This window comes from Schistocerca nitens, chromosome 2 (assembly GCF_023898315.1).
Source record: "Schistocerca nitens isolate TAMUIC-IGC-003100 chromosome 2, iqSchNite1.1, whole genome shotgun sequence".
Taxonomy (NCBI): Eukaryota; Metazoa; Arthropoda; class Insecta; order Orthoptera; family Acrididae; genus Schistocerca; species Schistocerca nitens.
In genome coordinates, this window is record NC_064615.1 from 302,972,786 (window position 1) to 302,998,539 (window position 25,754).

Genomic DNA, 25,754 nt, shown 5'->3' on the forward strand with positions numbered 1-25,754 from the left:
CATCATCATCATCATCAGAATGATCATCATTATCTTTTGGGTGTGTGTCCGGGATAGCATTTTCTTTCAACATTTTGGCTGGTAACCTCACAGCCATCTATTAGGTGAGTCGCTGGCAGTATTTCAACCACTTAATGCAGTACTGTGAAACTGTGAATTAAATGGATGTGTGTCAGAGGTAACTTCGTCAATAACCCAACTTTAAGAAGGCTGTAAGATTATCAGCTGAAATATTGGAAGAAGAAATAATACTGTCCTGGGTTCATGTCCAAAAGATGATGGAATATTTTATCTGCTGGTAAAACCTCGAGGAACACATGATAAACCTCATTCATTCTAATGGAACAACATCCAATTTCATTGTGTTTGTATTATGTCTTTAATGTCTTTGAATTTATATTGAAAATTTTTAATCATATCATCTGTATTGTTTATATTTATTTCACCATTACATCCAACTCATTAGGAAATCAATAACAGGCAAAACAAAAGCAGTGACAGGTGGAACTGTTCAGTTTCACTAACAAACACAGACATCTAATTCCTGTGTTTGTTAACTGTTCTAACATTCAATTCTGTGACACTTTTTAGCTTGCTGATATTCATCTCGTTGCAGTGCCTCTACAAGCCAGTCATCTGTTTCAGCAATTTCATTTTCTTCTCCATCACTGCTGGCATCAGATTCGGTGGAGGCAATAGAAAATGAATGTTGTCGTGCCTGCTGCCTCTGGTTTGCAGTACACCTTGCCACCCTGAAAATGAGTAAATGAACCAGTGTCACCCATGAAAATATTCTACAAATTGATGTATGCTTTTCCGCCTGCTTTTAAAGCAAACACAAAAAAGGAAATTTAAAAATGATTTTTATTTGCTGACAATCATAATTGTGTTTTCAGACGATGGGTCTCAACCATCTGCAATGGAATCCTCAGACATTTGTGTGCTGCACAGCAGTGTCATGCATTGTCCAGGCAGTACATGGATATGAGGATGGTTGTTGGAGATGTTTGGAACCTGTTATTTGAAAACACAGTTGTGATTGTGTCAGAAAATTAAAACAATTTTAACAGTTGCAGCAGCAGTTATGGTTTGCAGCAGCAGTTATGGTTATCTCCACATTATGATTAAAATACGATACTGTACAATAATATATGATGTCGTTCTGCAGTTTCTCTAAGTACATTTGATGGCAACAAACTGCTTCCTATTTTGTCCAAATGGTACAGTATTTAAGAGTGTGTCCAAGACAAAATAACAATATTATGAAAAGGATATAAATCCAACATGAGCTCCAGCCCCTCCTCAAATCTGTAGGTCCGCCCCAGAACCACCCCCTGAGTCTGTCTACCTCCTGATCCCTACAACTCCCCACACTCCTACCTTCCTGAAGTCTATAACCCCAACCACCGAGATGCCTTTTGTGGCCAGTTACTGTGCCCCCACTGCTCTTGTGAACCAGCACCTTCAGCCTATTACCCATGACCTACCTTCCGATATGAAAGACACCAACAATTTCCTTCACCAACTTTCCACAGTTCCTGTTCCTTTACCACGCATTACCCTGCTCATCACGGTTGGTACTACCTCCCACTACACTAAAATCCCCAATGCTTTGATTACTTCTCCTTTGAAGGCATCACCTGCAAAAAATTCATGGCACCATCCTGTGTCAATCCATTCAAGGGTCATCCAGAGGGACCACACCTAACCACTCAGAATCCCAAACCCCTCACCTGGTCCAAATTCATTGATGACATTTTCATGATCTGGACTGAGGGTGAGGGCAACACTATCCACACTCCTCCAGAACCTTGACACCTTCTCTCCCATTCACTTCACCTGATCCTCTTCAGCCCAACAAGGCACTTTCCTCAAAGTTGACCTCGACCTCAAGGGTGGCGGGTGGCTACATCAGTACCTCTGTCCATATCAAACCTACTAACCTCTAGCAGTACCTCTACTTGAATATCTGCCACCCATTTTAGAATGAGCGTAGCCACCCATGGTCATTGCATCTGCATTGATGATCAGTCCCTCTCCTAATATACCAAGGATCTCACTGAAGCTTTCGCAGACCAAAATTACTCACCCAGCTGTGTACAGAAGCAGATCTGCCATGCCCTATCTCTCTAGCCACTTACCACCTCCCACATATCCACTGCCTGACCACAAAGTAACATTCTGCTCGTGTTCAGTGCCGCCCAGGACTGGAGCAACTGAATCATGTACTCTGCCAGGGTTTCGACTACCTCTCCTCATGCCTTGAAACGAGGAACATCCTCCTCACTATGCTTCCCACCCCTCCCACAGGTGTATACAGCTGTCTGTACATCCTCCCACCACTCCTGTCAGATCATGAGCATCTCCTATCCCATCTGGAAAAGCTGCAATCACTGTGCTGCTTTCTATATGGGCATGATGACTGACAATCTGTCTGCCTGCATGAATGGCCACTGCCATATTGTGGTCAAGAGACAGCTCAACCACCCAGTTGCTGAACATGCCGCTCAACAGTGTGTTTTACTTCAACAACTGCTTCACAGCCTGCACTATCGGTATCCTTCCTACCAACACTAGTTTTTCTCAGTTGTGTAGGTTGGAACACTCCCTGCATTATATGAGGGTGGTTTTTAAAGTTCTCGGAATCACCATGAGAGGTCAGTGCTAGCGCAATGAGTTGTTCACGTGATATTCATCGAGCTGTGGCCTGTAAACACGTGTCACGTCAGTGCTCTTGGAAGAGATCTGTGGCAGTGACGTGGCTCTGTTGTTGTTCCCGCATAGTGATTTGCAAAGATGGGAAAAATTGAGATTAGAGCAGTGATCAGTATTTCATAAAGAAAGGTACGAAAGCAAAGGACAATCATGCTGATTTCCAGAATACACTGGGCGACTCTGCTCTTTCATAATTCAACTGTTATCAAGTGGACAAATGAATTTAAATTTGGTCGGGAGAGCTTCAATGGTGATGATCCACACGGTGGTCGGTTAAGATGTGTCACTACTCCAGAAATCATTGCAAAGTGCACAAAATGGTCATGGAAGATTGCTGATCGAAAGTGCATGAAGTTGCTCACGCTTGCCATATCTCATCTGAAAGGGTATATCACATTTTGACAGAAGAATTAGAAATGAGAAAATTATCTGCAAGATGGGTGCCATGACTCGTGATGCACGCCCGCACACGTGCTGTCTCTATGGCAAAATTATATGAACTCAGGTATGAATTGTTGCCCCGTCTACCTTATTCACGTGATATGGCTCCATCAGACTTCCATCTTTTGCCAGAACTGTGTGTGTGTGTGTGTGTGTGTGTGTGTTGTCTATTTACAATGAAGGCCTTTTTGACTGATAGCTTACATGTTCGACAGTCGTTTTGTTTTGCCTATCTGTGACTCAGCATCTCTGCTAGTGTTGTTGTTGTATATTTCTGTTCGTGAACCCCTCCCCTCCCCCTCCCCCTATGGGACAGATGTTATATGTCCCATCTGTATGTGTCTAGTGTTACACCATGTGAACGTGCGTGAAAGTTTCCGAAATAGTTGCCAGTTGTGTGTCTGGAGCTAGCCTGCTAATCCGTGCAGGTTTCAGAAAGGACTTCCTAACAGTTAAATTTGTATTAGAAGTTAAGAAATTCCTCTTTTTCAGATATTTCCTGTCTGCATTTTATATCCTACTAGCTGACAAACCCAGCATTGCCTGGGTATTAATTTTGCCAATTTTCTATTAGAAACAAAAACAAAAAATTAACTGGGTTTGTAGTGTCATACCTAAAAAATTTAATTTCCATGTATTCGTAGAAACACCTTAGAAATTGTGTGAGAATTTATGTGTGCTGGGCACCGCTGCTTCATGTATTTACAATTTGGTGTTGCAAGTGTCTCTGTGACAACACCTCTTCATAACTCTGTAGGCAGCTATTGTTTTTGCATACAGCCATTTGCACTTCACATTTGAAAGCTGTCAAAAGCTTTGCCAGGTATCAGGGATTTCCTTAAGTTGACTTGACTGTATCAGTGTCCTAGTAGTAAAGAACAAAAGTATTAAAACTTCATGCATGATACAGCATTTTTTCACACATCTCTGTATTAATGATATCATATCTCCTAAATTATGTGTGATATCATGACATAATTTTCTAGGTTCATTTTGTGGCATATGTGGATACTGTCTGTGAAATTTTTTGTGAATCGAGCTAGTAGGTAGGTGGTTCTTATGCCAATAGTGATTTTTGCCTGGCAGTAAGGGATATGTGTACCACGTTTGGTTGAAATCGGCCCCTTTGGTTTAGGTGATGTGAAACATACACTTATATATTCTAGGGATGGCCATTATTACTGAAACAACAATTTTTTTTGTCTGCAATTAACCTGACTATTAAAGCCACTCAAAATAGCCAGTTTCTGAAGCAACCAATTTTTTAAAAATTGTTTTTACTTGCAGTAATAAATGTGGACTTCATACAAATATTGGAAAATTATAATGAAGGTGAAGGTACACTAGATCACAGTCAACATAGGGTTTAGGCTGTGTCATACATCAGTCTCATTGTCCCCATGAAGGACTGTGATGGTGTAGGAGATGGGTGCGACAATATTGAGAGAGAAAGTTCACAAGCTGATGTCTTCCCTGTGTCTTCAGGATGGTATCAGTTTTTCACCCTAAAGCAACCACAAAATTATGAGTTCAGTTATTGTCTCGAGTTTATAGCACGTCAATAAAATTATAGCTAGGAGGATGTGATGATGATGATGATGATGAGGTCCCATACTCGAGGAGCGTAGGGGACGATGCGAGAGACCCGCACCGCTGTACTAGGCAAGGTCCTAGTGGAGGTGGTTTGCCATTGCCTTCCTCCGACAGTAATAGGGATGAATGATGATGATGAAGATGACACAACAACACCCAATCATCTCGAGGCAGGAAAAATCCCTGACCCCGCCAGGAATCGAACCCGGTACCCCGTGCGCGAGAAGTAATGCCTCCAAATTTTTTATGTGAAAATGTTAAAGCTTTTTATATAAAACAAACATGATTAACATTGTACATCGTTATTCTTAATATCTAGATAACTGCAGCCCTGTGCCACTAGTGAGCTCTGAATTGTAGCTTGTAACAGGGTGGTGTGTAATGTAACTATGTTGGTGCGTGAGGAACAGCCGCTGTAATCGAGTATCGATTTCGAAAAGTTTATCCACACATGAAGCACCTTCTTCTTCAGCTTCACAATGCTAGACCGCACATGAGCACTGCGCCATCTGTAACAATCCAGGACCCTAGATTCACTGTCATCAAGCACTCTCCGTAATGTACAGTCCTGACTTGGCCCCATCTGACTTTCATCTGTTCCCAGTACTCAAAGAACTACTTCAAGGACTTTACTTTGATAGTGATGGAGTGGTGCAAGCAGAGGTGAGGCTGTGGCTCAATCAACAAAGTCAAATATTCTACAGTGACAGCATCGACAAACTGGTCTGTGGTTGGGAGAAATGTGTTTGTCTCCAGGGTGACTATGTTGAGAAATAAACATTTAGACATGAAGAATAAAGATGCTGAATAGTAATGATGTTTTGTTGTATTTAAAAACTTCATAGTTTTCACATAAAAGCTTCAGAGGCATCACTTTTCAGCACACCCTCATACATCAATTAAATTTACCTTCTCTTCTGTGGAACATTGTGGACGTTTTCTCGTTATATGATGTCGCAAGTTTGTTGTGCCTCCTCCCATCTTTAATCTTTGAGAGCAAATGTAACATTGTACTTCACTGCTACTGCACTTTCTAAAATACTTGCAAACAAGGGATGGTATTGTTCTGCAATGCAACTGATGTCGGAGGCCATCACTGAGAAACTATCATATAGACCAGGCGGGGGCAAAAGAAAGAAAGAAAGATCAAGATTTAACGTCCTGTTGACATCTAGGTAGTCAGAGATGGTGACGAGCTCTCAATGTTTCAAGAATGGGGAAGGAAATCCAATTTCAAAGCAACACCTGATGCAATTTAGGAAAATTATGGGAAACCTAACTCTGAATGGGTGGATGCAGATTGGAATTGTTGCCCTCCCAAATGAGAGTACAGTGTGCTAACCACTGGAGCATCTTGCTCAGTCAGTTTGGGGGCAAGTCTTGCACACTGCATGTTCACGTACACCGTCTGATAGGTCACGCCACACGCCAACAGATACATTATTGTCACTGCAGTGTTGAACCAATTCTTATGTCATGTGTAGGCATTGTTATTAAAATAGTGCTAATAGCATTTCTCAATTTCTGTACCAGTCCAATATTTCAAAGTAATATAAATTCTATGAGAAAACTTAACTCATTTCTAAAAACATGTTTTATTTAAAAACCAAAAATTTTACCACTGTTACTATGGCAAATAGATTTGCTGGTTTTGTACCCGATTATCAGTAAAAAAATGAAAAAAACTTGTTATAACTGAGACTAAACAAGTACTGAAAAATAATGGTCATTCAGAACTAAAATACTTGTATCATTTTTAACCAGTCAGTTTTTCCCATCCCTAGTATATACATCAATTTTTATAACATCTGCTTAAACTATCCTAAGTTATTTTGCTGCCCAAATAGCAAAACTTATCATTAGTTTTAGTGTTTCACTTCCTAATTTAATTCTTTCAGCATTGCCTGATTTAATTTGAGGACATTCCTTAATTTGACTACATTCCATTATCCTTGTTTTGCTTTTGTTGATGTTCATCATATACTCTCTTTTCAAGACACAATCCTTTCCATTCAGATTCTCTTTTAAGTCTTTTGCTGTGTCTGACAGAATTACAGTGTCATCAACAAACCTCTAAGTTTTTATTTCTTCTACCTGAACTTTAATTCCCTTTGCAAATTTCTCCTTCACTGCTTGCTCAATATATAGATTGAATAACATGGGGCTTAGTCTACAACCCTGTTTCGCTTGCTCCTTAGCTACTGTATCACTGGACTCGCATTCGGGAGGACGACGGTTCAATCCCGTCTCCAGCCATCCTGGTTTAGGTTTTCCGTGATTTCCCTAAATCGTTTCAGGCAAATGCCGGGATGGTTCCTTTGAAAGGGCACGGCCGATTTCCTTCCCAATCCTTCCCTCACCCGAGCTTGCGCTCCGTCTCTAATGACCTCGTTGTCGACGGGACGTTAAACACTAACCACCACCACCACCACCACCACCACCACCTTAGCTACTGTCGTTTCACTCCCTGTATTTTACCCTGCTACGTTCAGAATGTCCAAGAATTATTGCAGTCAACATTATCAAAAGCTTTTTCTGAGGCTACAAGTGTAAGTTCGCCTTTCTTCAACCTATTTTCCAAGATAATGTGTAGGATGAGTATTGCGTCACATGTTCCTGCATTTCTCCAGAACCTAAATTGATCTTTGCTGAGTTCAGCATCCACCAATTTTTCCATTCTTCTGTAAATAATTTGCATCAGTATTTTGCAATGTGACATGTTGAAACTGTTTTACCATCAGGTATGATGCTAATAAGTGCAAAACAAGTCGTGTCTGAGGTATAAATAATTGAATATTTGCTGTCCAGACTTAACTCATTAGTGAAAGTGCCAAAATTGCTGTTGCCTCTAGTTTTTCTTGATAAATGAAAGAAAACTAAGATTGTAGAAGTTAATAAACCAGCCTTTCCAACATCAAATTCCATACTGTTTTCTTGGATACTTAAAGAATGATCAATACACTAATAAACTTCTTTCGTGACTGTTTTTCCACGCTGGAATGTGAACAACTTTAATGTTGATATATATAAAAAAAAAAAAGGCATTTGAAGCACATACACACACTAAGTTGTCTCAAGGTATAATTTTCTGGCCTGATTTTCCGGAGATGATCTGTAGAATATTTATTCTCGAAAATTGAGGAGTAAGAATGTAGCGCTGTGTAGAGAAATGTACATCTCAAAGCTATCTTTATGGTAAATGTCCATTTGCATGACAGTATTTTTAAACAATATTATGAAAAGGAAAGTTGCCACTCACCTTACTGGCCAAAAGCGTTATTTGTGACAGTCTTTTTGTTGTGCCTATCTGCGACTCAGCATCTCCGCTAATGGTGAGTGGCAACTTCCCTTTTCATAATATTGTTACATTCTATCCTGGATTTTTTACAGTATTTTTAAAACTTTATGATTATTAAGGAAAAGTTGCAACTGTGTCAGAGCAATCTGTACAACTTCAGAAGTTGTCTGGATTGGATCGCCGAAGCCATAAAATTTCCACTGCTGGCAAAAAGGAGTTACTGCGCAGTGCTCCACTTTTTCAGTGAGCTGCACCTTCTTTTTTTGTCTCCTCTGTTGGCGTGCTATGATACCAGGATTCCTGACTTGTACTTGCAAACAAACAAAAAATGAATTACAGAAATTTATTTTTCGAAGTAATGATTAAAACTTTATGGTTACTCCTCATACATATGAGGAGCTCATTGTCAAAGACGGTCAACCCCGCCTTTCATTACTATGATCCTTTAAAAGTAAATTTCAGTTCGTTTTTTTGATATAGAGTGAATAACAAAGTTGAAATTTGTGAGTAAATTTAGGAGCTGTCCAGTTATGTTGCACATATGAGTATTCTGTGGCCATGTTCTGATTACTTCTATCTCTTGACTTTTCTTGCTTGTTTAGAATGAACTTCTTACACATTCCCTTCTGTAATTGCACTTTATTATGTTAAATTGTAATGTAAGATACGACTGAAAATACAAAATCTTACAACATAAGCGGCTCCGCCAAACTGGATATGCGTAGCAGTATGGGAATGCCAGAAAGGTGATCCTGTCATTTTATTGGCTGCTGCTGAAGTTGGCCTGATATGAAGCTGAAATATAATGGAGATGCCCCAATTTTGTCCATTTTTGAAACTTGAGAAGTTTATGATTAGATTTGACTTGAAAAGTACTACTGGAATCAGTTAACATCTAAACTTAATGAAAAATGGAATTGTCCGTCTTTGTAATGAACTCATTTGAGTAAGAGCCATTTGACTGAAGAAGATGATGAATACTATTTCTATTCTTTGGTATTATGCATAGACAACCAAAATCAGTGCTTCCCTATTCTTTCGCATATGACAGATCACTTTGTGTTTACATGTGTTTATTTTGATTTTTGTTGTATAATTTGTTTGGTTCAATTTAATGAAACACTGCCAGGAGAAGAAATGAAGAAACCACTGAAATGTGACACTCTTCATATAAAAAAGAAAAGGAAATAATTCTTCATTCTCCTTATGGAATTGGCTGTTGCATATCTCAAGAAATCTAAATTGACTTGCTGAATCTAAAGTGATACTTTTAATAGTTTGCAACTATTGAATGTAATGTTTTCTCTGGCAGAAACAGAGTAGGTGATTTCTTCATGACTGGTCGATAGAAACATTTTAATTAAATTTTTCCAGTAATATTTGATTAAATCATATATGCAATATACCTGACACATTAATATGTATCACAGTCACACATTTAGAGCTAGAATAACACTTCACCAAGAATTTGATAATGCTTCATAGATGTTGAGAACTATATCCCAGCCTTATGAGAGTATTTTACCACTCAGCATGGTTAGCAAATTTTCTGGTTCAAGGTAAAGGTTGATTCCCTCTTCTCTCCCTCGAAAGTATAAACAGAATCTCCTATTATAATACATGAGACAAAAATGGCCAGAATTTTGCCATTGAGTTCAGAAATGGAACTGCACACTGAAAGAATGATAAATATCTATGACATAAGCATGATGTGAATGCCTCACAAAGATTATAATTTGCTGTGGATGAAAGTGACTCTCGAACATTTGAAAACATTGTAAATGTGTTCTCTGAAAGCAAAACCAAAACTATGTTAAGTAAATTACACAATGGAAACAAATAATTGTGAAGATAAATTTTATTATAGCCATTATCATGAGGTCAAAGTGTACATTATAAACAGTTTCACATACATACACACAGTGTTTAGAGTTAGTTTTAGGTAACATTAAATTTCTGGTTGTGTGCTCAATGATTTCACAAAGTTATGTGTCACTAATGAGTAATGCAGTTTATTTCATACAAACCTTAGCAGTTATGAATATACAGCTACCTCATTTGTCAGAGATTTTATAATATTACAGTTATAGAACACAATCTATGACAAATATTTTACTGCTCAAATGAAAAAATAAAACTGCTATTAAACTGAGTGCAAAACTGAAGCTGTAAATATGTTTAATTTGATACAAGTTTTAGCTGAGAATCTGAAGCTGTATGCTTAACTAGAAGATGTGTTCAGACTGATTTTCTACCTCTGATGTCATATAGCCTGCCTCCCTTTGTTGAAAGTGGAACAGATTTCATGAACAGCAAACAGTTTCATTTAACAAGGACACACACACACCACACGACATCCAGTCATTTATCATTTGGATCACTGTTCTTATGAATTCTATTTTATTACTTGCTCACTGGATCAGTACATACACAAATACATATTTACAAAGTGGACACAGTATTTTTACAGATAACACAAGTAGCTCATAGCTTCCAAATACATAGAACATCTCTCAGACCATCTGCAGAATTTTATGAAGAAAATAACGAAATAATATGCCATAAAATACACAACTCACATCTGTCATGTGCCCAAAATTTTGAAAGAAGAATTGTACCGATGCATTTTGTAGGCAATGGTTTAAAAAATATTTCCCTATCCTACATGAATTTTGGTTAAGCTTATAGCTCCTTTGTAGGATGTGATATCAATCATTAGCTGAGGGAATCATATGAGATTTTGTTGGTTAGCCAACTACAAAAATCCATCTGCCCCCAAGCACACTCACACACTCTCTCTCTCTCTCTCTCTCTCTCTCTCTCTCTCTCTCTCTCTCACACACACACACACACGTGTGCACTGAAGCTAAAGAGGCAGCTGAATGGGAGGAATGATACAGCGGACAATGCTGCCCTGTAATACTATTGGGAATACCAAAACCCATTTTAATTCTTATGCTGATGATGTTACATTCAAGGTAATTGTCAAGTATTTCTGTTACTGAACAGCGTAACGTGGAGGAGGAGGAAATAAGTCTGTTCTTTATTAATTTTGTGGTATTTTTCTGCCCAAGTGATAACAGATTCCGTGCCAGATGACTGCCTTTTGCTGGTGAACTCTCACTTTCCACAGACTGACAGATTCAGCCTCCTTCCTTCCACAGATCCACCTCACAGCCAGTCTTCTGACAATGTAAAGTGGTTTTGTTATCTTTCAACAATTTGATGGTGAAATTAGACACTCTCAAAGTGTCGCTGTAGAATATAAAAGTGGCCAGCACAGACATGTCACTGCTAGCTAAATGCCTGTCTTCTTTTACAAATGGAAAACTTGGTACTAAAGTCCGTTTACAGGGTTATCAACGGCGTTTTTACTACGCCAATGTGCATTTCAAGGCACAGCTCCATCACCAGGGGTTAAGTCTCTTATGGAAGGAGCTTCTTGTGACGTGAAAAAACCAGAAGCTCGATTTTTGGCTGATATCTGTCGTAATGTATCCGACATCGGATCCAAATACTTAGAACGTCTCTCAGACCATCTGCAGAATTTTCTGAAGAAAATAACGAAATAATTTGCCATAAAATACACGACTCACATCTGTCACGTGCCCAAAATTTTGAAAGAAGAATTGTACCGATGCATTTTGTAGGCAAAGGTTTAAAAAATATTTCCCTATCCTACAAGTTGTTTACACTATTGTACGATCACAGACAGTTGTCAACGATGGTACGGATTTACGTCAGTGTGATGTTGTTTAACTCAGAAATTGGAAAAATTTGTAGATTCGCTTTTCTAGTGTGCTGGCATAGAAATGAAGGTCCTTTGACAACTCGATGAAGCCTTTACGTGGATCTGTGCTTCAAAGTGTCCATTGGCAGTAGAGGGGGCTCGTTTATTAAGTTTTCCATTTATTTCACTGTCTCAGTTTTGCGAAGAACAGAGACTACGGTTACCACGAAAGAAGTACACCGAATTTTGAAAATGTTGGTCGAGTCCCACACTCTAAGAGTGTTCTCGCTTGTAGCGAGCGTCGTGCGGCGCGACTAAGTACGAGTGCTCGGTGATTTTTACTTCACAGTTATTACTGAGCACCTCAGGCTAGAACGACTAGCATCGGTAACAGCAGTAACGAGTAGAGTAGCACCGTGACGGCCGAAGCGGAAGCCCCACCATCTGCGTGCGGCGGTACTGTAGTGGTGGTGACGAAGCTGCTGGTGCTGCTGCGGGTGGTGGCGGCTGCTCCGGGCACGGTGAAGGCGCCGCCCTGCTGCGGCGTCCACGCGTCATCGCTGTACAGGTACGACTTTGCGTCGACGAAGGCGCGGATGACGCGGTAGTTGGGCGTCTGCTGGTTGACGGTGCCGGCCATGAAGTTCTGCAGCCGGTTGCTGACGACCCAGAGGTTGCGGTCGGCGTCTACGGCCAGCGACGAGATCCACTGCAGGCGCCCCGGGTCCTGCGTGAGCAGGCGGGCCTGCGCCAGCGGCTGCGAACTGTCCCAGCGCGCGACGGCGTCCTGCTGCAGGTAGCCCAGGTAGAGGTTTCCGTGCCAGTCGGCCGCCGCCGCCTGCACCGGCGACTGCATGCGGCCGTGGTTCCTGACGAGCGCCGAGACGGCGACGCCGGGCGCGGCCAGCGCGTCCGCGGGCAGCGAGAACAGGTCGTAGCTGCTGAGCGGCGAGTAGAAGAGGCGGCGGGGGCCGGCGCGCGGCCGCGGCGACAGCGCCAGCGCGAACACGTTGTGGCGCAGCTCGGTGCGGCGCTGGCCCACCAGCACGAAGGTGCTGTCGGCGCGCATGGTGCGGTCGCGCACCTTCCAGGCGCGGCTGTCGCGCGCGCTCACCACCACGATGCCCGGGTCGCTCGGGCTCGCGTCGCTCACGTACGCCACGTCGTCGTCGCCGACCACGACGTCGGCGAGCAGCGAGTCCGGGGCGAGCAGGCCGGGCTCGAACTGGACGGTGCGCTGCACGCGCCCGCTCTCCACGTCTATGACGAGCAGCTTGGGCGGGCAGCGCGCGTCCGCGTTGCCCGACTGCGTGTTGACGCGGCCCGAGTCGGGCACCCACATCCTGCCGGCGGCGTCGATCTCGACGCTCTGCACGTACTGCAGCGCGGTGCAGTTGCCGACGGCCTGCATGTCCCAGGACGGGAAGGGGTCGAGCGGCGGCGAGTAGACACCCGGCGGCGCGGCGGCCGGCAGCGAGGCGAGCGTGGCCGGCACGCCCGGCAGCAGCCGCGGCACCGTCACGTATAGCCGGTCGCGCCACGCGCGGATGCCCGACAGCGCGCAGTTGACGGGCTGGAAGCGCGCGTCCGACAGCGCGCGCAGCCGCGCCGACTCGTCCGGCCACTTGAAGTCGAACTGGTTCCACATGAACACCTCCTTGAACTCGTTCAGCTCGGGCCTCTGCGCCGCGGCGACGCAGAGGAACGGCACCAACAACGCCAACCACCGCATGGTGCGACGCCGAACGGAGACTTCGACGCTCGGACGGAACGGCAGCTCTAGTCGATTGGGTTCGCACGCGCGCGCGCACGCTCACAGAACGGTCGCGGAGGGACTGGAGCAAACCCCGCCTGTGCGCGACCCCTCTCTATATACCCGGTGGCGATACGATGCGTCACGCGGACCCACACGGCGCAGTCCGAAGTATCCCGAAGCGTGACTGCCTAATCTCTCGACTGTAGTGCGCGCGACTGAGGCCTGCGGCTGGCGGCAAGCACGAGGCCGGGGAGGGGGGCGGGGGCGCCTGCGCCCGAGGTGGGGACGGCGGCCGCCTACGCGCAGACGGCTCCCTCCACTCTCCGCGACAACTCGGTTCAACCCTAGCGTACTACCAAGGGGCGGGAGAGTGAGGGGGTAAGGGGCACTTTATACCCACCACAAAAAACAAGTTTCGTTAACTGTTGTTAATGTTCACTAACAACAGCCTTTTTAAATAGCTACTGATGCATAACAAGGATGCAGTACCTGAAAATATCTTTTGCGCAGTCCTAGCAGTACCAACGCATTTTCCGTAGTGTGTACACAGAGAGGAGGGGTAGTTTATGACCACCAAAAAAAAAAGAAAAACAGATTTCGTTAATTATCGTTAAGTTTTATTCACACCATACTTTTTAAAGATACAGGGATGTGAAAGAAGGGAGCTGAACTTGAAAATACCGGTATGACATCGGTTCGAATCGCCTAGTGACTCATCATAAGATGGTACATATATTAATTGTTTGCAACATTGAGGGACTCATGTAGCTGTGCCAAGAAGTATAAACGAAACTTGTAAGCACTGAGCGTGGCGAGAATTATTCACATTTTGAGGTATATTTTGTTGCTTTACTTAAAGCGATTAGTATCCGTTGTACACCGTATTCTGGAAAACGTAGTGAATGTTTTCCAGGGGATTTTTGGGTTACATTTAATTGAAAAAGTCAAAACAGTTACGCTGTCAGCTTTAAGAAAGCATTAAAACGATAAACATTTTTTTCAGAATTTTAAAATATATTACTAGGGTACGATATTTTCGAAAGGTGGGCATAAAGTACCTCTCGCCCCTCTCTCCGCTTGGTGTTGCGAGGGTTAATACGACGCAAAATGTACCACCTGACAAATTTTGTTCACAAACAAGTTCTTAAACGCCCCGCCTCGCGTAGCGCAAACCGACAAGGTAAGTTGTAAGAGGAGGATGTAACTCGAACCTGTACCGAATACGAACGGCTGACTGTTGTAGCATCCCAGCTTGAACGAGGCTTTTAGCTTGGCTTCGCACTACCGACTAAGCAGTACGTCTCAGAAACCTTGCAGGTAAATAATTTCGAAAGGACAAGTCTGAGTAACAGACAGCGATTAGTTTTGCTTTCCACACTTAAAATGAAAGGTAATGAACTTTTACAATTTGGGATAAAAAATAAGTACAGTGCAGCAAAGAATAGAGCGTATCATGCCTGGCTCGACGTACCACGTTTCGTACCAAGTATCTCGTCAAAATGACTCCGTGTATAACGTTTTAACTGATCTGAAGATGACAAACGGCCGAAACTCGTCATTCCTGAAGTAATGTTCCGAAGTGATGGGCGAAAATATCAGTGACAATGAAAGCCTGGAGGTGTGTTCAAATGGCGTACAAGTTGAAGCGAGTACTCGCTAAAAGAAGGAAATCCAGGTTCGAGTCACCACCTCGCACAGCTTTTCACTTATCACTCCAGACGCAGCAGTAACTGATGAGAGACGAGGAGATGCGTGAGCGCGCGGCTGTGTTCCGCACTCCTCATTGCGTAAGGTCGGAACTGTCGACGCCGCCGTCTCTACCCCAGCGATATCGACCACCGCGTGCTCGGTAAAACCCAGACAGCTGACACGGCGTCGATTTTCGACGGGGGAACTCGTTAGGCGGGCAACACGGTGTGGGTTACCCCACAGCGCTGCGCTGCCCTGCCCTGCCCTGCCCTGCCCTGCCCTGCCCTGCCACTGACGAGGTGGCGCAGTGGTTAGCGCACTGAGCTCGCATTCGGGGGGACGACTGTTCAAACCCGCGTCCGGCCATCCTGATTTAGGTTTTCCCTAATTCGCTTCAGGCAAATACCGGTATGGTTCCTTCGAAAGGACACGGCCGACTTCCTTGCCCATCCTTCCCTGACCCGATGGGATCGACGACCTCGCTGTTGATCACCTCGTCCCAAATCAATCGTCTCTTGTCAGAAGTAAACCACTTAACTGGGTGCCACAGCCGTAAAACAGTGGAACTCAGCGTCTCAGCAGAGACTTCCGTTTACGTATCCTAAGATCTTTTCAGAATTTCTACCATTTCGGCGGATCACAAATGGTTAGTATGACAATATGCAAAGAGGACATCCTGGCTGTAGGCTGATAGATTCAAAATGTCTGCAGAAATGACACTGGAGCTCAGACCTGATGGTTTTATAAGGATTCGCATAAAGTCTATACTAGAGTGTTGCAGCAACTGTTAGAAAATTACAACCGGCTATTTATTTCAGACGCAGTTCCGATTTTAAGTCTACACACAGCCGTCCTTTGAAATAAAGTTCGTTATAATTCATTTTATGAGAGACAGCTCGTATTTGAAGATCAGTAATCTAGATCTACACATATACTGTGCAAACCACTCTGATCGCATGGAGATGACGCTTACGCTTCTACGAACTGATTAGACTTGCTCCAATTCCATTAGGGTACAGACCACGGGAGGAATGACTGTTTAAATGGCTCCCTGTGCGCTGCAATGTTAGACTAATCTTGTCTTCACGTTACTGCACATTGGTGACTTAAGTAGATTCCTACATTCTTCATTTAATATTCAAATCAAATGTGTGTGAAATATTACGGGACTTAACTGCTAAGGTCATCAGTCCCTAAGCTTACACATTACTTAACCTAAATTACCCTAAGGACAAACACACACACACACACCCATGCCCGAGGGAGGACTCGAACCTCCGCTGGGACCAGCCGCACAGTCCACGACTGTAGCGCCTTAGACCGCGCGGTTCATTTAATATTGGTTCTTGAAATTTTAATGTACGCTTTCGCGGGAGAGTGATATTTACCTTCAAGCGTCTCCCAATTTAAATTTTTCAGCATCTAGGTGACATTCGGTAAAACAAAGCTATGACTATTCCTGCAGCCCTTCTTTGTATAGCCTTCCTACAGTAACTTCTGATAGTCCTATTTGGTAGGAGTCCTACACACCTGAGCAATGCTCTAAGACAAGACGCACAATCATTTTGTAAACACTTTCGTTTGCAGACTTACTGCATTTTCTCAGCGATGAACCCGTCCGCCACGTGTCGTATCTACGATTCCATTTCATGTCTCCACAAATGGTTATTCCCCGGTGTTTGTATAGGTTCAATGATTTCCGTTATTAGTCACGAAATTTTAGTCATAGAATACTACTTACCAGCGTTTTCTGAATCGCACTAGTTCAAATTTAAAGCTAGTTGCTAAACTCTGCAGCTCTCTGAACGCTTATCAATATCTGCTGGGATATGTGTGCAGCTTTGTTCATAGAGCACTTCGTTATAGATAACCACATCATCTGCAAAAAGTCTGAGGTTACTGTTATCTACCAGACCACAAATATACAACATGAACAGCAAGGGTCCTAAAACGCTTCCCTGAGCCACTCCTGAAGTTATTTTCTACTCTCCACCCAACACAACCTGCTTCGTCCTCCGTACCAAGACGTCCACAAATTTCATTTTACACCCCACTGATCGAACATTCTCTCAGTAAACTTTTGCATGCTACTGAGACAAATGTTTGTTGGAGACATGAAATACTGGATCTACATGACTGCCTTGAGCCACGGCTTTCAGGATGTCATGTGAGAAAAGCACAAGTTGGAAATGCATGCTAGATGTTTGATCTTCGGATATCTTAAGCTTACTTACGGGGCACCTCGTTAACGTTGTATTTCAATGCTGAGGGAGCCACATACGGTGAATAAGTTGATGAGTTTCACTGTAAATAATCTGAAGAAATGTGAAGATGGCTCTAATGCTCTGAAGTAAATAATGATCTATTACTCCTGAAATTTTGAACTGGCGTACAAGGCGTGCGCAGTTGGGAAATGTCATGTCTTACGGTTGGATGCTTCCGCTGCTAGCAATCACCTGTCGCGTTACTGACAACTGGGAGAATCTTGTCTAACTGATTATGTGCAACTTTTTTTAGTTTGTTTATAATAATGATCAAATTTATATTAAGATATTGTGTCAATAATGTAGCGGAGAAGTTCGATGTTCAAATCTGTATTCATCATTGCTACTATTTTTTTCTCTTGTTTTTTCAGTAGAAAGCAGTGATAGTTAATATGGATAGGAAAGCAAGCTTAGAGAACAACGTTTTTTGTACGTCAAGCTCATTTAGAGGGAGCATTAATTCCAATTAGACGAAGAGAAAGACGCACTCATTCCTCTCCTTGTGGAGGGAACCATTCTGGCATACTCCTGAAGTGGTGTACGAGGGGGTGGGGAGGTCGAATTTTCTAGGCTAACTAAAGAATAACAGAAATTTCATAATACCAATTTATTTTTCAATATAATACCCGCTTAGATAACTTCTGTAAACCATTCAAATAAAAGGTCTTCGATTTCGAGACCATCGAAGCCTTCACAGCATCAATCATTGCATCATAATTGTCAAATCGTCGTCCTTTGAAGTCTTTTTTTTAAGGTTTGGGAAAAGAAAAAAGTCTGATGGAGCCAAATCTGGAGAATATGGCAGATGACGTTACATTTTGAACCCGCAGTCACGCAGAGTTTCCAGTGTTGCGAGGGCTTTGTGCTCTGGTGCGTTGTCCTGATGCAAAAGAACTCCGCTCACCAATTTTCCGCTCCTTTTTTTCCTTTATCTCTACTCTCAAACGGCGCAGGAGGGTGCAATAGTATGATGTACTGACAGTTACGTCTTTTTTAAAGTAAACCACAGTAATTAGCCCTTCTGCATACCAGAAGACGAATGCCTTCACCTTACCGGCTGATTTTTGCACACGGAATTTTTTTTTGGGGTAGGGGATGAAGGATGCTTCCATTATTGTGACTGTTGTTTTGTCTCAGGATCAAAGTGGTGAATACACGTTTCGTCCATTGTCACATACCTTGCAAGAAAGCCGCCTTCATCCGCTTCAGATTGGCGGACGATTTCTTCACAACACTGCACACGCTCCCGTCTCTGATCCGCATTCAAGTCTTTCGGGACCCACCGAGGTGAAACTTTTCGCATTCCCAAAATATCGACAACGATGCCATGAGCACGCCCATGGGAGATTCGAAACGTGGTTTCAATGTGCTGCAACGTTGTTCGACGATCCTGCAAAATCGTATCGTTAATTGCACTGTTTCATCAGTGGCAACGGTGACAGGCCTTGCGCTCTTTGGCGCCTTTTCTACACTCGTTCTTGCACGCTTGAAGTCGGACAACCAGATTTTCACTGTTGCATAAGACGGATCACTGTCCTTAAGTGTATACCGCATGTCTTCCGCAATTTCCTTGGGCGTCATTCCCTTCATATGAAGATACAGAACACAGCATGTTGTTCTCAATGGAGAGGCGTCTACAGACGTTAAAATAACCTCTGGCGTGCCACAGGGGAGTGTTATGGGACCATTGATTTTCACAATATATATAAATGACTTAGTAGATAGTGTCGGGAGTTCCATGCGGCTTTTCGCGGATGATGCTGTAGTATACAGAGAAGTTGCAGCATTAGAAAATTGCAGCGGATAGGCACTTGGTGCAGGGAGTGGCAACTGACCCTTAACATAGACAAATGTAATGTATTGCGAATACCTAGAAAGAAGGATCCTTTATTGTATAATTATATGCTACCGGAACAAACACTGCTAGCAGTTACTTATGTAAAATATCTGTGAGTATGCGTACGGAACGATTTGAAGTGGAATGATCATATAAAATTAATTGTTGGTAAGGCGGCTGCCACGTTGAGATTCATTGGGAGAGTCCTTAGAAAATGTAGTCCATCAACAAAGGAGGTGGCTTACAAAACACTCGTTCGACCTATACTTGAGTATCGATCATCAGTGTGGGATCCGTACGAGGTCGGGTTGACAGAGGAGATAAGGAAGATCCAAAGAAGAGCGGCGCGTTTCGTCACAGGGTTATTTGGTAAGCTTGATAGCGTTATGGAGATGTTTAGCAAACTCAAGTGGCAGACTCTGCAAGAGAGGCGCTCTGCATCGCGGTGTAGCTTGCTGTCCAGGTTTCGAGAGGGTGCGTTTCTGGATAAGGTATCGACTATATCTCTTCCCCCTACTTATACCTCCTGGGGAGATAACGAATGTAAGATTAGAGAGATTCGAGCGCGCACGGAGGCTTTCCGGCAGTCGTTCTTCCCGCGAACCATACGCGACTGGAACAGGAAAGGGAGGTAATGACAGTGGCACGTAAAGTGCCCTCCGCCACACACCGTTGGGTGGCTGGCGTAGTATAAATGTGGATGTAGATGTAGATATTCAATCACAGCACGGTTGCTGATTCTCTCGATATTCGCAATTTTGCTTACACTGCTCTATACAACGCATCGTAGTGGCAAAACTAACGAAGCTGGAACCGTGAAATTTGACTTGCGTACCCAAAAAGGGTCAACATAAAAGTCTGTGGTGTTGTTTGTGGGAGACATTACGATAACTATCTCGGGTTAGAAACTTTTCGACCGCCCCACGTACGGAAGCTACGGCAAAACTATACCAGGGCGGCCGGTGCGGGATGTGAACGGCGGTCTTCCTGCATGCGAGACCAGTGCCTTGGGGCAGAGTCACCGCACTCGTTCTCCCATTGCGAGTCGCGGCTCCGCTTGCTGCCGGGTCCACGATAAATCAGTCTAATCTAAAGGCCCTAAATTCAACTAAATACCTAGGTATTACAATTACGAACAACTTAAATTGGAAGGAACACACAGAAAATGTTGTGGGCAAGGCTAACCAAAGACTCCGTTTTATTGGCAGGACAGTTAGAAAATGTAATAGACCTACGAAGCAGACCGCCTACACTACGCTTGTCCGTCCTCTTTTGCAATACTGCTGCGCGGTGTGGGGTCCTTACCAGATAGGCCTGAGGGAGTACATCGAAAAAATTGAAAGAAAGCAGCATGTTTTGTATTATCGCGAAATATGGGAGAGAGTGTCAAAGAAATGATACAGGATTTGGGCTGGAAATCATCAAAAGAAAGGCGTTTTTCGTTGCGACGGAATCTTCTCACGAAATTCCAATCACCAACTTTCTCCTCCGAATGCGAAAATATTTTGTTGACACCGACCTACATAGGGAGGAACGATCACCACGATAAAATAAGGGAAATCAGAGCTCGCACGGAAAGATATATGTGCTCATTCTTTCCGCGCGCTATACGAGATTGGAATAATAGAGAATTGTGAAGGCGGTTTGATGAACGCTTCTGCCAGGCACTTGAATGTGATTTGCAGAGTATCCATGTAGCTGTAGATAACTAAATTCATTGATGAAATTAGCATCTCTTGTTTTGAGGCATCGCTGGTATTCGAACCGCTTGACTTCTGCAGCTGTACCGAGCGAGGTGACGCAGCGGTTAGCAGGCTGGTTTTGTGTTCGGAAGGACGACTGTTCAGACCCGTGCCCGGCCATTCAGATTTAGGTTTTCCGTGATTTCCCTAAATCGCTCCAGGCAAATGCCGGAATGGTTCCTTTTGCAAAGGCCCTGCCGATTTTCTTCTCCAGCCTAGACGCTATCCGAGCTTGTGGTCTGTCTCTAATGACCTCGATGTCGACGGGAATTAAACCAAATCTTCCTTCTTCTGCTGATGCGACGGAAGAAGGAGAATGCGCTTCTTTGGAGGGCACTGTTTCAGTCAACAGGAGGGAATGGGCGACAACCAGCTCAATGGCACACTCGTCTGCTTTACAATAGGTACTAAATAGTACGAAAAGAACTACACATTGTTTCCTAGTAACAAACACGGACGTCCAGTGAGAGACTATGGAAGGAACCCCTTTATGCAAACGGTGTTTTTATCTTTTGTACAATCTGGCAGCGTCATTTTTAAAATACAGGGTTGTTAAAATTTGAACTTTCGCTACCGAGTTGTGCACAAGAAAATCTATTTATCCATATAGGTACCGAACTTCATAGGAATGACGTTCAGTGCGTTGCAGAATTTGCGGACACGGAGACACCGTGAATTCGTTTGAGACAGAGTTGGAAAAGGGCATCATTGTGGGTTCCCATTTCGCTGGCCAGTCGAATTGTGGACTACGCAGATTGTGGGGCATTTAGATGGTACAGTGGCTCGGCGTTGGACTGCTTGGATCGTGAGGGTGGCAGGCATATTCGTCGTCAACGTTCCGGTCGAACGCGTCTGACCACCGAGAAGGGAGGATCGCCATAGTGTGCACCAGCAACCACCTCACATGTGCGCCTGCCATCCGAGAACAAGTGATGAAATCCCTGAAACATTGTGTGCACCATTCCACGCCATTGGTTGGACACCAGCAGAAGGCGAACTAGGGAATTACTGTCCGATACCTAGATTGCCATTAACGCCACAACACAACTGGCTGCGTGTGGATTGGTACTGTGACCGGAAAGCATGGACTACTGCGTCGCAGGGTGTTCAATGACGAATCGCAGTTCTGCACCATCGTCGGCGAAGGTGATGGCGACCTGGGGAGAGGTCCGACTCTTCCAATGTTTTGGACAGGCACAGTAATGTTACTCCTGGCGTCAACGCGTGGGGAGCCGTCGAGTATGATTCCAGGTCAGAGGTGATAGCGATTAAGGGAACTCTGATGGTTCAAAGGTATGCTACGGGCATCCTGCGTCCTCGTGTCTTACCTTTCGTGCGGCAGTATTGTGGTGCAATTTCTCAACAGGACAATGGTCGCCCACACTTGGCGACTGCGTGACGCTGAGGTACTCCCGTTACCAGCAAGATTCCCACATCTGTCCCACACGGACCTCAACTCTGTGCCATTGCCGATAGCCAGGATGTCAAGGGACCATTTGCAACAGTCGGCTCTAACTTGCCTCCGCAGAGAACAAAACGGCTTTATGACAGCATTCCCAACCGAATCAGTGAATGCGTCCAGGTCAGAGTGGGTGCAACGTCGTACTAACACATGGGCTCATACTGCTAAGTTCTATATAAATATGACTCGATTTTGTAATCACCGAAACAACATCCTCTATGGTATTCAATGGGGTGCTAACAAGCCCTTCCATTTTAAATGAATGTACATTAATTCTGATGTTTTGGCATTAAGCCTTGTTCTTTACATTACATGTGATAGTAATAACATTGGACCGAGCGAGGTGGCGCAGTGGTTAGCACACTGGACTCGCATTGGGAGGTCGACGGTTCAATCCCGCGTCCGGCCATCCTGATTTAGGTTTTCCGTGATTTCCCTAAATCACTACAGGCAAATGCCGGGATGGTTCCTTTGAAAGGGCACGGCCGACTTCCTTCCCCGTCCTTCCCTAATCCTCTGAGACCAATGACCTCGCTGTTTGGTCTCTTCCCCCAAACAATCCAATCCAATCCCAATACCTACTGCAACTGCAACCTAATAACATTGGTTTTTATTTTTCTGGGCAGCTATGAAGTGAACATGGCTGCAAGAAAACAGGGAATTCGTAGTGAAAGAGAGTAGTGCTGTGATTGTCTTCTTTTTGAAAATGTAACACCGCTAAACAAATTTATGATGATATGTCAGTTACATTGAGTGGTAATTGTCCGTCCTAATTCACTATCAAGGACGCGGTTGCTGCGTTTAAAACAGTGCTGAAAATCAAGCGCGTCCTACAAGGCCAACTTAAGTCACAGTTCCTCAAACCGTGGATGATGATCATTCCATCATCCTGGCTGAGCGGAGGATACGTCGTAAAAAGGCAGCATAGACTGTGTGCATATCCCGAGAACTTCAGCGTAATATTATTCATCAGATTTCGGACATGAAGAGGATCTCGGTCAAATGAGTTCCCAAATGTTTCAATACAGACCAAAAGCGTGTATGAGTGATTGCTTCACAGTCCGTTTTAGTCCAATTTCGCCGGAATCCTGAGAGATTTTTCGATCGTTTCGACACCATGGATAAAACGTAGATGTACACTTATGATGCAGAGACCAAAGAACAGTCCAAAGAATGGAGACACAGTGGTTCTCCACGTCCAAAGAAGTTGAAAACACAAAGATCAGCAGACAAATTGCTCATGTTCGCCATTAGGGATAAAGATGGAAGCCTACTTATTGACTGCTTACAACAGGGTTAAACCATAACGGGAAAGTACTATGTTGAACTTCTCGAGGTCTCCAAACGTCACGGAAAGCTGAAAAAAGGAATCTAGTTTTTGCTGGACAATGCCGCTCCTCACAATATGGCCATCACGCAGAAAAGACTGGTAGATATTCACTATGAAATACTCAAATGTCAACTATATTCACCTGACTTGATTATTTGTTCCCAAACCTCAAGAAACGTCTCAAGGGAAGACGATTTCTGAACACTGAAGAAGCCAGAAAGGCTGAAGATGAGTAGGTTCCAGTACAATCGAAACAGCTGAAGCTGGAACAAAGCCGTCATAAATGTGTTGAGCTCAAGGGGAAATATGTTGAGCAAATAATTTTTTTTTTTCAGTCCTGTAACAGTACTTTTTCTTTATAAAGCCGAGGAGTTAACAGCACCTTCTCATATACAGGGTGAGTCACCTAAGGTTACCGCTGGATATATTTCGTAAACCACATCAAATACTGACGAACCGATTCCACAGACCGAACGTGAGGAGAGGGGCTAGTGTAATTGTTTAATACAAACCATACAAAAATGCACGGAAGTATGTTTTCTAACACAAACCTACGTTTCTTTAAATGGAACCACGTTAGTTTTGTTAGCACATCTGAACATATAAACAAATACGTAATCAGTGCCGTTTGTTGCATTGTAAAATGTTAATTACATCCGGAGATATTGTAACCTAAAGTTGACGCTTGAAACCTCCGACGTTCAGTTGCGTGTTGTAACAAACACGGGCCACGGTCGGCGAGCAGCATCTGCAGGGACATGTTTACGATGACGACCGTGTTTACGAGTGTGGCTGTAGTGCACTGTTGTGGTTTGGTCTAGCTGTCGCAGTGTCCGCATGTAGCGCTTGCTGCTATTGTTATTCTGCATTCGTCTCCGCACGCAGACTAACTGTAGTACACCGTGTTACCAGACGTCTGTGATAGTGTAGTGTTGTAGGAACTGTGACCATGGTGTATTCGAACTCCGAAAAGGCGGAGATGATACTCATCTATGGCTAGTGTCGACGAAATGCAGCTGAAGCCTGCAGGGTGTATGCATAACGGTACCCGGACAGAGAGCATCCAACGTGCCGCACTTTGCAAAACATCTACCGCCAACTGTATGCAACAGGTATGGTCGTAGCACGCAAACGGGTCCGTAACAGGCCCGTCACAGGAGAAGCGGGTGCAGTTGGTGTGTTAGCTGCTGTTGCCATGAACCCACACATGAGTACGCGGGACATTGCGAGAGCCGGTGGACTGAGTCAAAGTAGTGTCATGCGCATACTGCATCGTCACCGCTTTCACCCGTTTCATGTGTCGCTACATCAGCAATTACATGGTGATGACTTTAATTATCGAGTGCAATTATGTCAATGGGCATTAACAGAGAATGCGTTGCAGTTCTACCTGTTTACCGATGAAGCGGGTTTCACAAACCACGAGGCAGTGAATCTACGGAACACGCATTACTGGTCCGTGGACAATCCTCGCTGGCTCAGACAGGTAGAGCGACAGCGACCGTGGACTGTAAATGTATGGTGCGGAATCATTGGTGACCACCTCATTGGTCCTCACTTCATTGCAGGGGCCCAAACAGCTGCAACATACATCGCGTTTCTACAGAATGATCAGCCAACGTTGCTCGAAAATGTCCCACTGGAAACGCGTCGACGTATGTGGTATCAGCATCATGGTGCACCTGCACATTCCGCAATTAACACTAGGCTGACCCTTGACAGGATGTTCGACGGGCGTTTCATAGGACGTGGAGGACGCATAAATTGGCCAGCCCGTTCTCCTGATCTTACACCTCTGGACTTCTTTCTGTGGGGTACGTTAAAGGAGAATGTGTACCGTGATGTGCCTACAACCCCAGAGGATATGAAACAACGTATTGTGGCAGTTTCAAATGGT

At 44.0% G+C, this 25,754-nt stretch overlaps 2 protein-coding genes across 2 annotated transcripts in view; both read right to left on the reverse strand.

Annotated features, from left to right (window-relative positions):
* Window positions 1-418: 418 nt before the first annotated feature.
* Window positions 419-25,754, reverse strand: part of LOC126236062 (uncharacterized) — a 512,087-nt gene continuing 486,751 nt past the window's right edge. Inside the window, exon 5 of the mRNA XM_049945110.1 lies at window positions 419-752. Within this exon, the coding sequence (XP_049801067.1) occupies window positions 563-752 (190 nt within the window). The 3' untranslated portion in view covers window positions 419-562. The remainder of the gene's footprint in view (window positions 753-25,754) is intronic.
* On the reverse strand, window positions 9,888-13,733 carry LOC126236065 (protein yellow-like). The gene has a single exon (XM_049945116.1). The coding sequence runs from the start codon at window positions 13,507-13,509 to the stop codon at window positions 12,142-12,144; it is 1,368 nt and encodes a 455-aa protein (XP_049801073.1). The 5' UTR covers window positions 13,510-13,733; the 3' UTR covers window positions 9,888-12,141.

Coding starts and splice junctions, on each gene's coding strand:
- LOC126236065 (XM_049945116.1), bottom strand. CDS start 13,509: ATGCGGTGGTTGGCGTTGTTGGTGCCGTTCCTCTGCGTCGCCGCGGCG.